General features: G+C 39.3%; 3 protein-coding genes across 3 annotated transcripts; all 3 read right to left on the bottom strand.

The window, feature by feature from the left end:
* Window positions 1-369: 369 nt before the first annotated feature.
* Window positions 370-3,017, bottom strand: LOC146322079 (tripartite motif-containing protein 16-like). Its single transcript, XM_084727420.1, has one exon. The coding sequence runs from the start codon at window positions 2,564-2,566 to the stop codon at window positions 893-895; it is 1,674 nt and encodes a 557-aa protein (XP_084583546.1). The 5' UTR covers window positions 2,567-3,017; the 3' UTR covers window positions 370-892.
* A 2,408-nt stretch (window positions 3,018-5,425) lies between these two features.
* On the bottom strand, window positions 5,426-7,658 carry LOC146322080 (tripartite motif-containing protein 16-like). Its single transcript, XM_084727445.1, has one exon. The coding sequence runs from the start codon at window positions 7,616-7,618 to the stop codon at window positions 5,939-5,941; it is 1,680 nt and encodes a 559-aa protein (XP_084583571.1). The 5' UTR covers window positions 7,619-7,658; the 3' UTR covers window positions 5,426-5,938.
* Window positions 7,659-9,092: 1,434 nt separating this feature from the next.
* Window positions 9,093-17,034, bottom strand: LOC146322081 (N-acetylglucosamine-1-phosphodiester alpha-N-acetylglucosaminidase-like). The gene is made up of 11 exons (XM_084727480.1): window positions 16,891-17,034; window positions 15,414-15,893; window positions 13,928-14,067; window positions 12,798-12,906; window positions 12,589-12,717; window positions 12,076-12,281; window positions 11,856-11,903; window positions 11,543-11,671; window positions 11,305-11,421; window positions 11,116-11,194; window positions 9,093-9,344 (listed from the first exon to the last, which is right to left on the bottom strand). Exons 2-11 carry the CDS (start codon window positions 15,674-15,676, stop codon window positions 9,140-9,142), a joined length of 1,425 nt encoding a protein of 474 aa, XP_084583606.1. The 5' UTR covers window positions 15,677-15,893; window positions 16,891-17,034; the 3' UTR covers window positions 9,093-9,139.
* Window positions 17,035-17,898: the final 864 nt, after the last annotated feature.

The raw sequence follows: 17,898 nt of genomic DNA on the forward strand, positions 1-17,898 counted from the left end.
CAATGATCCAGGCCAAAGTGGCACATTCACAGTGTTTGTTTTGTCCAACAAACAGACCAAACCTGAACATTATTACAAATACATTAAAATGATCACAGATACTGTAAAGCAACAATAAATGTGAGTTCTGAGTTTGTCACACCACCAGCAGGTAGAATCAGGAAGATTTGTCCGAGCTGTCCCTAAACACAACACAAAGATTCCTTCATGTCAAATACATTTTGGGGTTGGTGAAGTGCAGAGCACAGCAAATGAAACAAAAGTAAATGTTTTTAAGCAATTTATGAGTAAAAGGGCCTCCATTGAGAAAAAACAATTAAAAATAATATTAGAAGAAAGACAGAAGACTTTAAAAAATCAATGACTGAATATTATTTCAGTGCTTAACTTTTATTTTGAAAGAAGCATCAACATTTTCAGGTATTTTTGACACAGAATCTCAGCTATGTACAAAGAAATAACGAATGATCTTCTTATTGATTATGATCATGATAATTACAGCTTTATAAAACATCATAGTCCCTCATTTGTTGTTCCTCATTTGATTTGAACAACAATAAAAACAACATTTGGTCTGACAAACAAATAAATGTAAAATGTAATTAAAGAAGAGTCCAGAAGAAAATATTTACAATAAATGAAGGTCTGGTGCTGCAATGGAAGAGAAACAAGAAGACACAAATACATCAATACAAATATTAAACAAACATATAGAGAACAGAGATGTTTACAACAGACGAGGAGATGTCAAAGTACCGCCCACAATGTTTGATTGACAGCTGATCTCTGTGCAGTGAAGAAATGTCACAACAATCAGCTCTCAGATGGAAACAAAACTATTTGAAGAAATGAACCATGAAACTTTACCCACAATCCCTTAAATGACTTCTGTCTATTTCAGTTTACAGAACTCAGCAGTGGTTTCAAAATAAAAAACATAAAGTCCAGCATAGAGAGGCTGAGTGAATGTGGTCTGGACTCTGTGGAGGAGAGTCATGGTTTCAGAGACGCTGTAGAAGGACAGAATACCTGCTCTGTGATCCAGGTACACTCCAACTCTGGAGGACAGAGGACCTGAGACTGGAGTTTGGACTTTGTTGTGATAAAACTTATAACTGTTTGTGTAACATCTTAACATCCAAGATTTGTCATTGTATCCAAATAAACATTCATTTGAGTTTCCTGCTCTGCTGATATTCTTGTATGTGACAGCAACATCAACTTCTCCCCCTCTCCACTCCACCTCCCAGTAACAACGTCCAGTCAGACTCTCTGTACTCAGGACCTGAAACCACTCAGTGAATCTGTCTGGGTGACTAGAATAAGACTGTTGTTGTATCATTCCTGTTGCTTTTCTGTTCCCCTCAGATAATAACAGATATGTGTTTGCTGTGTTTGGATCCAGTGTGATTTCAGTTGAATATTTTAAGAATCCAGCTCTGGTCTTGGGTTCTGGTTGTGACAGTAAAACATCCACTTCAGTCACTGTCAGTGAGACGTTTGTCCATTTCTCACTCAGAACGTCCTGTAGTTTGTCTCTGAGCTCTGACACAGCAGCTGTCACGTCCTCAAAGTACCTCAGAGGACGGATATTGATGCTGCATGAGTCTGTAGATTCACTGAGTGCTGACAGTGAGGGGTAGTTGTGTAGAAACTGGTTGTGATCCTCTGTGTGTGAGAGCTGTTCCAGCTCAGCGTCTTTCCTCTTCAGCTCAGTGATCTCCTGCTCCAGCTTCTCCTGAAGCTCTTTGACTCGACTCACTTCAGTTTCCTGCTGGGATCTGACCTGCTGCTTCACATCAGAGTGTCTTTTCTCCATGAGACGGATCAGTTCAGTGAAGATCTTCTCACTGTCCTCCACTGCTTTATCAGCAGAGCCATTGATAGCCTCCACCTCCTGTTGAAGCACCTTCACATCTTTCTCTCTGTCCTGGATTCTCTGCTGGATGTTTTGTCGACTCACCTCCAGCTCTCTCTGCCTCTCAGTCCTTTCTGCTGCAGCTGACACTGTGTCATGGCCTATATGTTCATCCATGGAGCACAAAATACATATGGACTGTTGATCAGTACGACAGAAAATCTTCATCACCTCATCATGACGAGAGCAGATGTTCTCCTGGAGGTTCTTGGAGGGCTCCACCAGCTTGTGTTTTTCAAAAGCAGACGATTCATAATGAGGCTGCAGGTGTTTCTCACAGTAAGAGACCAGACAGAACAGACAGGACTTGAGGGCTTTCAGTTTTCTCCCAGTGCAGACATCACAGGCCACATCTTCAGGTCCAGCATAGCAGTGATCAGCAGGAGCAGCCTGGAGTCCAGTCTTCTTCAGTTCCTCCACTAAAGCTGCTAACATGGTGTTTTTCAGCAGGACAGGCCTCGGTCTGAAGGTCTGCCTACACTGAGGGCAGCTGTGGATTTTCTTCTCATCCTCTTCATCCCAGAAGTTTTTAATACAGTTCATGCAGTAGCTGTGTCCACAGGGAATAGTCACCGGATCCTTCAGTAGATCCAGACAGATGGAACAAGAGAAGGTTTCCCGGTCCAGCTGAACTCCTTTCTGCGCCATTTCACCTCTCAGTAACAACGACTGTCTGAGTTTCACTTCCTTATACCTGAAACCAGTCTGAGCTCTGATCTAAACAAGCTGTGTCTCTGCAGTGAATGTGGCCTGTCAGCTGCTGCACGTCACCACATGTTGGTTCCACCCATCTTCAAACTGTAGATCTGAAGGGGAGGGAACAAGGAAATACATGTGCAGAGTGGAGCTCACTGTGTTTGAGAGCAGGAGGAGGAGGGAGGGCTTATCAAGCTCTGATTCATTCCAGGAGGAGGAGCAGCACTGAGCATCTGAACTTTGTCCCTCACTTTAAACCTGAATGAAGACAGAGGTTGCTGCAACAAATCCTGCTCTTCTCTTTTGATTTTTACTTTTGATGTAATTTATTATCACACGGCTGCAGCATCTCTCCTCCCTGTGTCAATGCAGCTCCTCCATACACACGTGTACAGTACAGACACGCAACCAGAGGAGGCCAGTGTGATTCTCTGACTCTGTCTGTATCTGATCTGTTGACTTTCTTCATCAGCAGGATGTTTCATAAAGCTAAAACGCCAAAATTTAAGTCGCATTCTGGGTTTTCCCTACATATTAATCCACCCGAGATTCAGTTTTCACAGCAGCAGAGAAGCTGCATGTGGAGGAGACTGTTGTTAATGACAGAGTTTATTACAACAGTCGAAACTAACGTGATGGTTAATGACATCGACACCAACCAGATGCACTTATAAAATTAAACAATTGTATAAGGAGGCCTATACGTAAAACAGGAGAGTCTGTGTTTCTCTGTGTTTCTCTGTGAGAAACTTTCAGATCTTCTCACAGCAGAGTGAACAGGTGAGGGAGGAGAGGAGGGCAGACTGATCACTAATCAATCGCGGATACCGTCTTCCTCTTGGACTGATTAAAAAAAATTGGTCACAAACCAAACCTGGATGTCCACACAAATAAAGTCTTTGTGTGAAACACTGCAGAGTGTAATAGTGTGCTGTTTACAGACAGTCTGCTGTCATTAGTTTGACAGAGAGGGTCGTGTCTAGAAGAGAACCCTAGACCTACGAAAGATCACACGAGTTTGATATTTTAGTAGAAATAACAGACACAAATCTCGCGAGAGTTGTGCTAATAAAGAGTTACCTTCTGCGCAGCTCCAAAAACAGAAACTCATGTTGTGGTGTTGATGTTTTTAATGTGGCAGGCCGCCATAAATAAAACTATTCACTGAACCTCAGAGAGTCATTAAAACTGCTGTGATGGAAAAAATGCTCACATTCTTTACTTAAGTAAAAACACTAATACCACAATGTAAAAATACCTAATTACAATTTTAAAAAATTTGCATGTTATTGTTTCCTTTTTTGAAGGTGGCCCCTGAACTAAAATGAGTTTGACATCCCAGATATAAAGTAAACAAAAAAATAGAAACTGATGGTGTCAAGTTGACAGAAATGTTCTGGTGGTCTGATGATGACAGGATGGAAAGGTTGTTTTAATGTTTATAAGTTGGATCATTTTGTTTCTAAAGCTTGGAAAAAGCCTCAGGATGGGTTATTTAGTTAACATTAATTATGATCTGTGTTATGTTTTTTCTTTTTTTTTTTTTTTTTCTGGTTTCTTGTCTTTTTTGCTAAATAATGGTGTTGTAAGCCTGTTTGGGCTGGACACATGTTTGTTCATGACACAATAAACAAAAATCATTAATTAATTCATTCACTAGAAATATAAATAAAGATTAAGGCAAGTACTGTTGGTAAAAACAGCATAAATAGAAAAGTGAAAGAGCATACACAATAAAAAACAAGAAAAAAAATACTTGGGCATTAATGTCACCAGAGATATGCAGAGCTTTTATCAGAAAAATGTTAGAGACAGTTAAATCAGATCTGAAGAAATGGAAAACATTTAACCTGTCCTTGGCAGGAAAAGTCAACTGTATTAAAATGAACGTGCTCCTCAAATTCATATATCTGTTTCAATTGGTTAAGAGTCGTGACGAGAAATGACATTTTTAAAACTGTGATTGTAAAACTTATTAAAGTGTTTGATGCCTCAGACACAGAGAGGGATGATAAAAGATGAAAACATGAGAAACATGTTGATTTGATCAGTTTATTAATTGATGTGGAAACTGAGAAATACTTATGGAAATAATGTGGCAAATACTTTAGTGAAATTATTAAGACCAAATACTAATGTAAAAAGTCTTTTGCACTTTTATGTAAAAGTATTTAAGAATAATAAAGAAAATGTATTTAAAAGTCCTCAATGCAGTAAAATCTTTTACAGATATATTTAATATCATTAGATGATTTTAACTCCTGCTGTAAAAGCAGGATTTTACTGTTGTAGTTGGTTGAGGTGGAACTCATTTGAATTATTTTATATAGGACTGCAAGTAATGATTATTTTAATTATTGATTAATCTGCTGATCATTTTCTACACTGATCAGTTGTTTGGTTTGTAAAAATGGTAAAAATCCTGAGAAATGCACAATGATCCAGGCCAAAGTGGCACATTCACAGTGTTTGTTTTGTCCAACAAACAGACCAAAGCTGAACATTATTACAAATACATTAAAATGATCACAGATACTGTAAAGCAACAATAAATGTGAGTTCTGAGTTTGTCACACCACCAGCAGGTAGAATGAGGAAGATTTGTCCCAGCTGTCCCTAAACACAACACAAAGATTCCTTCATGTCAAATACATTTTGGGCTGGTGAAGCATCCAGAGCACAGCAAATGAAATAAAATTAAATGTATTTAAGCAATTTATGACGAGTGAAAGGGCCCCCATTGAGAAAAAAAACAATTAAAAATAATATTAGAAGAAAGACAGAAGACTTTAAAAAATCAACGACTGAATATTATTTCAGTGCTTAACTTTTATTTTGAAAGAAGGATCAAGATATTTTTGACACAGAAGCTCAGATATGTACAAAGAAATAATGAATGATCTTCTTATTGATTATGATCATGATAATTACAGCTTTATAAAACATCATAGTCCCTCATTTGTTGTTCCTCATTTGATTTGAACAACAATAAAAACAACATTTGGTCTGACAAACAAATAAATGTAAAATGTAATTAAAGAAGTGACCAGAAGAAAATATTTACAATAAATGAAGGTCTGGTGCTGCAATGGAAGAGAAACAAGAAGACACAAATACATCAATACAAATATTAAACACACATATAGAGAACAGAGATGTTTACAACAGATGAGAAGATGTCAAAGTACCGCCCACAATGTTTGATTGACAGCTGATCTCTGTGCAGTGAAGAAATGTCACAACAATCAGCTCTCAGATGGAAACAAAACTATTTGAAGAAATGAACCATAAAACTTTACCCACAATCCCTTAAATGACTTCTGTCTATTTCAGTTTACAGAACTCAGCAGTGGTTTCAAAATAAGGAAGCCAAAGTCCAGCATAGAGAGGCTGAGTGAATGTGGTCTGGACTCTGTGGAGGAGAGTCATGGTTTCAGAGACGCTGTAGAAGGACAGAATACCTGCTCTGTGATCCAGGTACACTCCAACTCTGGAGGACTGACGACCTGAGACCGGAGTTTGGACTTTGTTGTGATGAAACATATAACTGTTTGTGTAACATCTTAATGACCAAGATTTGTCATTGAATCCAAATCCACATTCATATGAGTCTCCTGCTCTGCTGATATTCTTGTATGCGACTGCAACATAAACTGCTGTCCCTCGCCAATCCACCTCCCAGTAACAACGTCCAGTCAGACTCTCTGTACTCAGGACCTGAGACCTTCCAGTGAATCTGTCTGGGTGACTAGAATAAGACTGTTGTTGTCCCATATATGCTGCTTTTCTGTTCCCCTCAGATAATAACAGATATGTGTATGCTGTGTTTGGATCCAGTGTGATTTCAGTTGAATATTTTAAGAACTCAGCTCTGGTCTTGGGTTCTGGTTCTGGTTGTGACAGTAAAACATCCACTTCAGTCACTGTCAGTGAGACGTTTGTCCATTTGTCACTCAGAACGTCCTGTAGTTTGTCTCTGAGCTCTGACACAGCAGCTGTCACGTCCTCAAAGTACCTCAGAGGACGGATATTGATGCTGGATGAGTCTGTAGATTCACTGAGTGGTGACAGTGAGGGGTAGTTGTGTAGAAACTGGTTGTGATCCTCTGTGTGTGAGAGCTGTTCCAGCTCAGCGTCTTTCCTCTTCAGCTCAGTGATCTCCTGCTCCAGCTTCTCCTGAAGCTCTTTGACTCGACTCACTTCAGTTTCCTGCTGGGATCTGACCTGCTGCTTCACATCAGAGTGTCTTTTCTCCATGAGACGGATCAGCTCAGTGAAGATCTTCTCACTGTCCTCCACTGCTTTATCAGCAGAGCCATTGATAGCCTCCACCTCCTGTTGAAGCACCTTCACATCTTTCTCTCTGTCCTGGATTCTCTGCTGGATGTTTTGTCGACTCACCTCCAGCTCTCTCTGCCTCTCAGTCCTTTCTGCTGCAGCTGACACTGTGTCGTGGCCTTTATGTTCATCCATGGAGCAGAGATAACAGATACACTGTTGATCAGTACGACAGAAAATCTTCATCACCTCATCATGACGAGAGCAGATGTTCTCCTGGAGGTTCTTGGAGGGCTCCACCAGCTTGTGTTTCTTCAATTGAGCCACATCATAATGACGCTGCAGGTGTTTCTCACAGTAAGAGACCAGACAGACCAGACAGGACTTGAGAGCTTTCAGTTTTCTCCCAGTGCAGACATCACAGGCCACATCTTCAGGTCCAGCATAGCAGTGATCAGCAGGAGCAGCTTGGAGTCCAGTCTTCTTCAGTTCCTCCACTAAAGCTGCTAACATGGTGCTTTTCAGCAGGACAGGCCTCGGTGTGAAGGTCTGCCTACACTGAGGGCAGCTGTGGATTTTCTTCTCATCCTCTTCATCCCAGAAGCCTTTAATACAGTTCATGCAGTAGCTGTGTCCACAGGGAATAGTCACCGGATCCTTCAGTAGATCCAGACAGATGGAACAAGAGAAGGTTTCCCGGTCCAGCTGAACTCCTTTCTGCGCCATTTCACCTCTCAGTAACAACGACTGAGTTTCACTTCCTTATAACTGAAACCAGTCTGAGCTCTGATCTAAACAAGCTGTGTCTCTGCAGTGAATGTTGCCTGTCAGCTGCTGCACGTCACCACATGTTGGTTCCACCCATCTTCAAACTGTAGATCTGAAGGGGAGGGAACAAGGAAATACATGTGCAGAGTGGAGCTCACTGTGTTTGAGAGCAGGAGGAGGAGGGAGGGCTTATCAAGCTCTGATTCATTCCAGGAGGAGGAGCAGCACTGAGCATCTGAACTTTGTCCCTCACTTTAAACCTGAATGAAGACAGAGGTTCCTGCAACAAATCCTGCTCTTCTCTTTTGATTTCTTACAGCCTATAAGAGGATTTCCTGTCATCATGAGATTGAAAGTGAAGAAACAGCTGCTGGACAGTCAGTTAGTCAGTGATGACCTTTAAAAAGCCTGATATCAACACAGCAGAAAGACTAACAGAAAATCTGTCTTTTGGTGATTTATCAGAAAGATCAGTGAACAGCGGTGATGAAGAGCAGGAACAGTTTTCCATTTTCAGATGAAGTGCAGTGTTGGTATTAAATACTGATCATTGAACTGTTTTAGAGCAGTGGCTTTAAAATTATAATCTGTCAAATCTTTCTGTTTCTTTTGAAATATTCTCTCCATCTTTGGTATAATGCTGCGCCCCAGACACACATAGATTCCACCTCATATTTACAACTTCTGACCACAATTTTATCAAAATCTAATGATCTAAAGTAAACAGTGACTATAAAATAGAAACTGATGGTGTCAAGTTGACATTTTGTCTCCTAACGTTTTTACTCCTAATCAGTTTTTTTTAAAATTTTGAACATCTGCCAATCAAATATAACCTGAATCTCAGGGTTTTTGGTGGCTTTCTGTAATGTTATGAACAGTATTGATGTAGTATTTAGTATTAATATCCATGCTGAGAGTCATTATACTTTTGTATTTTTCATGAGTTTTTATTTTTAGTTCCCTTTAAATGTTTGTTTTCAGCTCAGTTTACTTCCAGTTAGTTTCCAGAGTGCGTTTGCTCATTTAACTCTAGTTCATATTGTTTAAAATGTTTGGTTAAAGTTTATTGTTTTCAGTTTTAGTCTTTTAATATTATAATAATATGAGGGTATCTGTCAGCATCAAGATTTAAGAACTTCAGAATAGGTATTACATGCAAAAACAACACTCCATGAAGGCAGCTGACTGCTGACAGCTGATATGATGTCATTGAGGACTGTGGATATTGTTATATTGTGATTTAGTATAAGTGTTGTCTTCCTGCTTTTAAATGCTTCATTACATCATGTACCATAATCCATCCAGGCTCTAAAATCATCAGATTCCCAATTTGAATCCAAATCATGTGACTCCAGTCCACATCTCTTATTGTTTTATCTTCTTAAACATCCTTCCAGGTTTTTTCGGTCTCTGGATTACTCCGTTTCATTGCACATAAAATGCTGTTTTCCTGATGTTTCATTTGCTGGATGTTTCTCACACACATTTTATTGAACTTGTCTCTCTGAATCTTTTTTGATTTAAATAAAATTGAGGCAGGCTGACAGATAGCGCCTCTCCGTTGACGACGCTCGGTGGAACATGTAAAAGAAGCCATCTGCGACTCGCCCGCATGAGCTGAACCAGCAGTCGGATCAACAACAGGGAGGTCAGTGTGATGGTGATCATCAGCCACGTTCGTCTGTAGAGAAAGAGGCGAGTTTAGAAAATAAAATACTGTCTTATTTTGAAAAACGGCTGCATTTCTGAAAGATGGTATACGGTTTGTTCACTTCCTTCAACCATCAGCAGTTTCCTCCAAAGACTGTTGGATTTTTTAGTCTGTTAAATCTGGTAGTTTGGAGGCAGAGCAGCACTTTAGCTGGAATTTTTAAAAAATGAATAAGTAGGGGTGTCGGATATTCAATATTAAACTAAAATAAGCTTTAAATTTCAAGAATCAAATCGAGTAAAATTGGTGATTCTGCCAGTATTTGTTTTCTCTCCCTCCTGAATATTTGCAGCATCAGGCGTGTCTGCAGAAAAAAAATCGCTTCAAAGACAATGAAGTGTAGCTTCCAGGTTTTATATCACATAATTAAATAAACACATAATAATAAATTTGACCATATTGTTTTTTTCTTCTTCTTTTTATAGAAGAATTTGAAAATGTTAATGACAGTTGTCAGGACATAAAACCAACTGTTCATATCAAGCCTCGACAGTCTAACAGCCGGAGCAAAATAAATAAATGTTTAAATCGAAAAATCAAATCGAATCATGATCATAAAATAGAAAATCAAACTGAAACGTAGATTTGAAGAACTGTGACACCTCTAGAAAAAAACAAAAAAAACAAACTTTTCAACTATAGATAAGACCTTTTTTTTCATACTAAAGTAATCTGCACTCATAGCAATAAGGGTTCTAAAAATGTTCTAACTGAAGGACTGAGGTTCTACCCAGAACCATTTGCTTCTGAAGAAACGTTTCTTGAATAAAGAGTTTGTCAAGGGTTCTTTGTAAGACTAACGCTTCCATTGAGAACCATTTTCATCCAAAGAAATCCTTTTGGAAGAAAGAGTTCTTCCTTCTTTCTGATTCTTTTGTTAGGGGTTGCTAGTACCATAATATAAAAAGGTTCTCAGTAGAACCCTCTGGATGGGTTCTAAATAAAACCATTGGAATATAAACGGGTTCTCAATAGAATCCCCTGGGTGTGGTCTGGATAAAATCCTTGGAATATTAAAAGATTGTCAGTGGAACCCACTGAGTATGTTTTAAATAAAACCCCTTTAATATAAAAGGGTTCTCAGTAGAATCCCCAGGGAGCGTTCCAGATAAAACCATTGGAACCTAAACAGATTCTTAGTAGAATGCTCTAGGTGGGATCTGGATAAGACCCTTGGAATCTAAAAGGGTTCTCTGTAGAACCCTCTGGGTGGGTTCTTGCTAGCACCCTTAGAAGATGGAACAATTCTGGATAGAACCGCTAGAGAGGGTTCTGGGTGGAACCATTACACAATAGAAGGGTTCTCTGTAATACCTCTCATAGGGGGTTTGTAGGAATCCTTTCACACATGGTTCTGAGTATAACCCATTATGTTGGGTTCTAGGTAGAACTCTCTGAAAGTGTTTTAACCTTTATAAAAGGTTCTTCCAGGAACCAAAAACAGCCAACGATGACAAGCCAAAGAACCCTCAGTTATGCTGTTCACATGACAGTGACAATAATCTCAGTGTTCCATTAGAAACAGTGTAGAACGTTACTATTAAAAATATTATTAAAGGTTTTATTAAAGTTTGATTCTCAGGGACTTGGACCACAGATTTGACCCCAGTGCTGATTTGTTAATGGTTCTCATGGTGGTGAAGTAAAATTTGGACCATCAGACTGAAGAGCAGCTTTTTCCAGCAGTCCTGATAGTTTTATTGTTTGCGTTGCATCTTGTATCTTGACCTTTGACACTTACTCTGTCAGATAAGGTTCTCTGTGAGCCTCCTCCTGTTGTCTCCATAATTTAAACATCTGTTTGGTCAAACAGCGACCTGCTGTGGAGGAAAGAGGAACTGCTCTATGAATAAAATCCTCTCAGAACCAACCACTAACTGCAGCCATCAGGCAGGTGTGTTACAGAAGTTCAGCGTCTTCTGTGTGTTACCTCTGTTTAATCTGCTGTCACTGAAGCCACAGCTTCCTGTCACCGGGTCACATGGACACTGGTCTTCACACTGACACCTCTGAGCACAGGACAGACCGTAGAGACCTGGAGGACACACTGACAGAGAAAGAAGGATGTCTTTAAAGCACAAACCTTTCACATTAAAAGCCTCAATGATGAAATGAACCCAAAAAAAAAAGTTCTTTCTTTTTCTTTCTGTGATGAATGACTCTCCTACCTTGTTCACAGAAACTGCCGTAGAAACCAGGGGGACACGTGCAGCGTCCGTTGACGTGGTTACAGAAACCTCCATTAAAGCATATGCAGGGGTGCCTGCAGCCGTCGCCATAGTAACCTGACGGGCACTCTTCATCACGGAGAGAGAAGAGAAACGGTACAGAGGGTCTGTCTGGAAATTATTTTGGAGGTCTGCTCTGCGCAGTCTGACAACAATGACTGAAGAAGCTTTGTTAAAATACATAGTGTGTGTGTGTGTGTGTGTGTGTGTCTGTGCGTGTGTGTGTGTGAGACCAGATGAGTCCCCTGATTACTTTGACTGCAGTGTTTTCCTCTCCATCCAGCAGCACAGACACAACCATCTGCAACACAGAGGAGCAGACAGACACACACAGATGCTTTAGAAACTTCTTCAAAAAGAAATAAAGTCAGAAAACAAGGTCAAGCTTCTACTGCATGTGTAGTTGACTTTACTGAAGGTGAGCTGAGACTGAGGAAGCAGCTGCTGCAGCTGAGCTCCGCCTCTTCACTCACCTGCAGTGCAGATGCCGTGGAGGCTGCAGGCCGGTGGCTGACACACCAGAGAGTCACAGGCGGCTCCCCGCCAGCCCTGCAGGCACTGACAGCGTCCGTTCACACAGTCTCCGTGTCCGCTGCAGTCTGCCGGATCGCAGCGCCGCCGGTGAACGCACAGGATGGTGGAGACGGGCCGAGCACAGCGCCACCTGCTGTCTGATTTACTGGGAACAGAGGATGAGAGGGGGAGAGCAAAAAGAGGAAACATTACATTACTAGTATTACCACTCCTCCTTCTGCCACGAATACTGATTATAGGCTAAAAATGCAGCTTGTATGAGTAGCAGCAGCCCCTGTCAGTTATTGTCATTTTCTAATCATGTCATCTTTTTGATTAGCGGACACTTCCTTGTGTTGTCAAAGGGTTTGACATCAAAAATGTGTCATTAAAGATGCATAACTTGATTTTGGCATCCTGGGGAAAAAAAATATCACGTCCAGTGCAGTATATTTCAGCTTCAGTAAGCTCACCACTGGTCAGGTGGGTAGCTAGCCAACGTGCCATTGATCACGAAACTTGAAGACCCGCCTCCGTCCAGGTTGATGGCATTGATCACCCCGTTTTTCCTCAGGAGCTTTGCAACCTCCCAGAGATTCATACTGCTCAGAAACAAAGTCTCATGAATGTTATTCTGGGCTTGATGTCACAGAAAGTGCAGACAAAACCAGGAACATGTTACCCTCTTTCTTTGGTCTTTCCGTCCACGTGAAGCAGGACCAGGTTGCCGTCGGCGTCGTGACCCACGACCGTCCTCGCTGACAGCACGTCCACAAAATCACGGAACGCCCCTGTCAGAACATTCAAAAGTTAAAATGAAACGTTTTTTATTCAGGTTCAAAACTTCAAAATAAATATTCCAAAATTCTATTTGACGTAGAGGTAATAATGTCTTTTTGACAGTACAAATAAATCAAATAATTAAAGTAAAATTAAATGAATGGAAAACATAATTGACTGATTAACTGACAGGAAAGAAAGACTTGTTAGTTACAGCCCTCGTAAATTCATGCTCATATTATTCTTTTTGTTTTTCTTCTCTCTTTTGTGTGTTTCTGTGACCCCGATGACCATGACTGATGTGAGGTTTGTGACTGAAAAACCTGAAATGTAATGAAAGTGTGTAACAGTGAGCATTCTGCGTGAATGTTTTCTTAAGCAGTAGGAGAAAAATAAGAAAATGCTACGCAGGATTAATGAAACTGACAGCCAAGCCTGTTCTTATCGACCTCAGTATGTTGAGTAATCGATCACTAATACCGTCCAAACGGTGGACTGGGACGTGTCAGACCTGTCAGCAGTCTCTCTTTGGCAGAACAGGAAAGCTATGACGGTGAATACACAGGTTGTGAAGAATCTGTCTCTTTGAACGGACAGTTCAACCAAAAATGAAAATTCAGTCATTATCTACTCACCCTCATGCAGATTGAGGGTCAGGTTTTAATAGAAGTAGATGGCAACCAGTTTTCAAACATAAAAAACCCACCAGATTAAAAAAACAAAGTGCCTCCATACTGCTTGTCTGGTGTAAGTCTTCTAAAGATCCAACATGGCAAGTTTTCTAAATGAAAAGTTATTTCCACCATGTTTTTAGCCTGAATCTTTAGCTCGGAACCACGTTCACACGCACAAAGTCTGAACTGGATGTGTGTGTGGTGTGACGGTGTGCAAACAGCATGTCAGGACTTAAAATTTCAAGAATCTGATGTGAGTGTGTTCCTCACAGACCAGTCGCTGCAGTAGCTTCTTCTAAGTGTGAGTGTTTGCAGTGAAATGTTCTGACTCGTAGCTGATGTTTGCCCACAGCTTTACCGCGTTCGACCGTATCGTCACACTCGGCCTTCAGGCTCTGGTTGATGTAAACCTCGCCCTTCCTCAGCAGCCAAACCACACCGCTGACTAGCTGGACAAACGGGTTGGACTGGTCCAAAACGTCTTCCTGGGACAGATACCTGGAGAGACAGGTAAGGTTTTATTACATTTTATTACCTGGCTTTGTTAAATACTCAAATCTGACTGGTCAGTTCTGGAATTCTAAGGTCTGTTAGTTCTGAATAGCAGATAGCAAATTTTTAAATTAATATTTTGTGTCAATGTTCATCTTGTTAGATCTTTTATTTCATTTTTCATCTTGTTATATGACTTTTATGTTGTTTTTTGTTTTGTTACATCTTTTACATCATTTTTCTTCTTGATATGTCTTTTCTGTTTTGTTTTTTTTGTCTTATGTCATTTTTCATCTTGATATTTCTTTAACGATGTTTTTCATCTCATGTCTTTTATGTCCTTTTTTCCCCTCTTTTTATGACTTTTATGTTTTTGTATGTTATTATATTCATATTGTTGCATCTTTTACGTCATTTGTTGTCTGGTTACATCTTTCTTCCTGTGCATCTTTTCATCTCTTACATCACTTTTTGTTTTGTTACATCTTTTATCGTTTTTGTGTTTTCATCTTTTATCATTTGCTTATTTTAATTTTTTTGTCTTGTCATGTCTTTTACATTGTTTTTCATCTTGTTACATTTTTATGTCATTCCTCATCTTTTCATCTTGTGTCTCCTACGACGTTTTTTGTCTTGTTATGTCTTCTTGTTTTATCTGATCTTCATCTTTTTGTTTTATCTGATTTTCTCTTTTTCATCTTGTTAGGTGTGTTACTGTCCCGTCCATTTAGGTTGAAATCGGTCTTGAGGGCGGCACTGAATGAAACAAAATAAAATAATAATAATCAATAGTTCCCTTCAAATATATCAAAAATAAAGTATTGACCCTGTTTTGAAAATGTAAGGAGTAGAAAGCACAGATATTTCTGTTAAAGTGTAGGGAGTAAAATCAAAAAAATGTCAGAAAAATAAATACAGATACCTGAAAAATTTACTCAAGTACAGTAACAAAGTATTTGTACTCAGTTACTTCCGACCTCTGGCATTGGGTCCCTGCATCACCCTGTCAGCATTTATTTTGTCATAATAACCTGCTCACTGTACATTATCCCTTATGTGTTGGACTTGATTCTTCTGAGGTCTGTTATTTGTATATAACAGACCGTTGCTATAGATCCAGTTTTGAGCAATAAAGCCACTTTTAATTTAGTAAAATCATTTTAAAACCAATATTTTCTGTCAAATGCTTGATTTTTTCTGGCAAGTAACCAGTTAATAAGCTGGATAAATAACAACAAGTCAGTGGTTATTACTACATCACCCAGTCTGGGTTTATTTCACAATAATGACCTGCTCTCTGTGCATTATCACTTACATTAGTCTCAGTTTTTTGTGTGAATGTTTTGTCTTACCCAAACACCAGGCTGCCATCCTTCCTGATGCCAAACTGGGCGTTTTGCACCCCCCTGCTGTCCCTCACCATCCTGCCGTCGCTCACCACGTTGCCCAGACACTGGTTGGAGGTGGCGTTGAAGAAGCCGGCGTTCTGGGCATACAGACACCGAGCACCCACCGCCGTCTCCTCCACTGTCACCATGTGGCGTTTCTCACAGCCGCCCGGCCTGCCTGGCTCCAACACCGACAGCGTCCTCAGCGGGTCGCGAACCACCGTCATGTGACCTGGAGACAGTGATGCTTCAAGACTTATCCCAACAGAGAAATCACAGCATTACTGCTGACTCCATCACTGACCGTAGACCCAGCGGGACCTGCCTGGACCACCTCGAATGTCTGATATGAAAACTGTCGACTTGGCCTCTGGGAGTGAGTCGTCTCTGCTGGAAGGCCATGTCTCATATGTCATCTTACTGTGGACCACAGATTGACATTTCCTAATGTGACAAAAAGAAATTTACAACAAATATTCAAAGAACTTTTTACAAACAGTGTTGTTTCAGTGTGAGTGCCTTACCTCTAAGAAGACAGATTTTTTATTTAATTTAAAAACTTAATAATATTTAAGGTTGTTTTTTTTTTTTGTTTTTTTTTATTTATTGAAGATAAAACGGTCACAAACTCCAAGACCCATTCATAACAGCAATAAACACCATTTAGTATTAAAGGAACATTGGAGAAGAAAGATCACATATATTGTATGAAATCATAATATAATGGCAAATAATAAATAATAGAAAATAAAAATGAATAAAAAAGAAAAACAATTATATTTAGTTAAAAAAGGGGGATTATTAGCAGGATTACAATTTTAAAATAAAGCACAATATACTGCCACACACAGTGAAGACAGTTACCAACTGATTACCTTGCCTCAATCTCGCCATTTTTTGTTTTTAAATTAATCAGTCAATCAAATGATAATTTCAGTATTTTTCCATGTTAATGTGTCCAACTGACTGAACAGTTTATTAATAACATTTAACATTATTAACATTTCCCACTGAAATTGTATCCTTAACAACACAAGATGTCATGTCACTGCTTTATTTTACAGTATATTAACACCCAAGCAGAGATTTCAATATCAAAATCAACTATTTTTTCTATCATTCAAATATTTACAGTAATGCACAAAGCTTGATGAATATATATTTAAATGTCTGAAAATGTTATATAATTTAAAATGCATTAAATGAACGGTTTTACTGTTGCGGTAAGGACAGACAGAAGGAAAAATGGTGAAAGCCATAAAAAAAATAAATAAGATTAAGATTAAAATCTTAACAACTACATGAAATTCTGACCACCTAAAAATTCATAGAGGTTGATTTTTAGTGATTTTTGAGAGTCAAAATGCCTGTAGTTGTGGAAACACCCTGTATTTTCAGGCTAACTCACACCGTGACTTCGTTAAACCAGCTGACATCTCACCGTGCAGATTTGCTCTCCAGCAGCCAGACGTGGACACACAGCAGCAGGAGGCCCACACGCTGGCGCGTCGCTGAGCTCGTTGCCATGGTTACGGTGGGTTCGGGTATCTTCGGTTCGGTTTAATATTCGGACGGTGTGTGGGTCCTGTCTGTACAGGGCAGACAGCACATGTGTCTTCTATAGGACACATACAGACATGTGTGTGATTACCTGCAGGGTGGATTTCTGGCTGCTCCGGTTTTCTTCAACATTCCTCGTCAGTGATGGGCGAAATCTGTCACTCAGTCCTCTGAAGTAGATTTAATTACAGAAAAAGTATTCAGATCCTTTATTTAGGCTATAAAAATATTCAACTGCAAGTAATAGTCCTGCATTCAAAACCTTTCTTATATTAAATGCAGGTATTATCATCAAATTAAAGTCGCTGTAGAATTATTATAAATTATGAGATGTTTATGTATTAATACTGCTGTTATGATCACTTTTTATTTAGTTAATTTGTTTATTTATTTAAAAGGGACAGTGTACAGTTAATGTACTGTACCAGATTATAGTTTAAAGCTAATTCGCATCTGTAGGCAGGTCAGAACTAAGAAGCAAAACAATAACACACAGTACAATACGAAGCTACACACAACATCACACAATATAAGTAAAATTTACTGATATGCAAAAAAGAAAAGTGTAGCTCACCAAGCTCAGCGAAAACAAACCCCTTCTGGGGACAAAATGATGATATTAACATAAAAAAAGAGGAAAACAGAAGCTAAATGTAAATGCATAAATTGACAAAACAATGGAATGGTATGTAAAAAGCCAAACAACACATTTTCATATTCAAATATGAAATATTCATTTCAAATATTCAAGATAAATATCTATAGAATACCTGAGAACATGCGTGAAAATATACATACCATACAAGAGTAATATAAAGACATCTGTAGGGACAAGACCAAAATAAATGATCTAATAAATAATGTTCTGGAAGCACGTGACAAGAGAGCA

Source organism: Lutjanus erythropterus, chromosome 9 (assembly GCF_056507025.1).
Source record: "Lutjanus erythropterus isolate fLutEry1 chromosome 9, fLutEry1.hap2, whole genome shotgun sequence".
Classification (NCBI taxonomy): domain Eukaryota; kingdom Metazoa; phylum Chordata; class Actinopteri; order Lutjaniformes; family Lutjanidae; genus Lutjanus; species Lutjanus erythropterus.

Coding starts and splice junctions, on each gene's coding strand:
- LOC146322079 (XM_084727420.1), bottom strand. CDS start 2,566: ATGGCGCAGAAAGGAGTTCAGCTGGACCGGGAAACCTTCTCTTGTTCC.
- LOC146322080 (XM_084727445.1), bottom strand. CDS start 7,618: ATGGCGCAGAAAGGAGTTCAGCTGGACCGGGAAACCTTCTCTTGTTCC.
- LOC146322081 (XM_084727480.1), bottom strand. CDS start 15,676: ATGACGGTGGTTCGCGACCCGCTGAGGACGCTGTCGGTGTTGGAGCCA. Junction 11,672..11,855: donor AGGAAAACACTGCAGTCAAA/GTAATCAGGGGA, acceptor TCCGTGATGAAG/AGTGCCCGTCAGGTTACTAT. Junction 9,345..11,115: donor AGAGAACCTTATCTGACAGA/GTAAGTGTCAAA, acceptor CTTTCTCTACAG/ACGAACGTGGCTGATGATCA.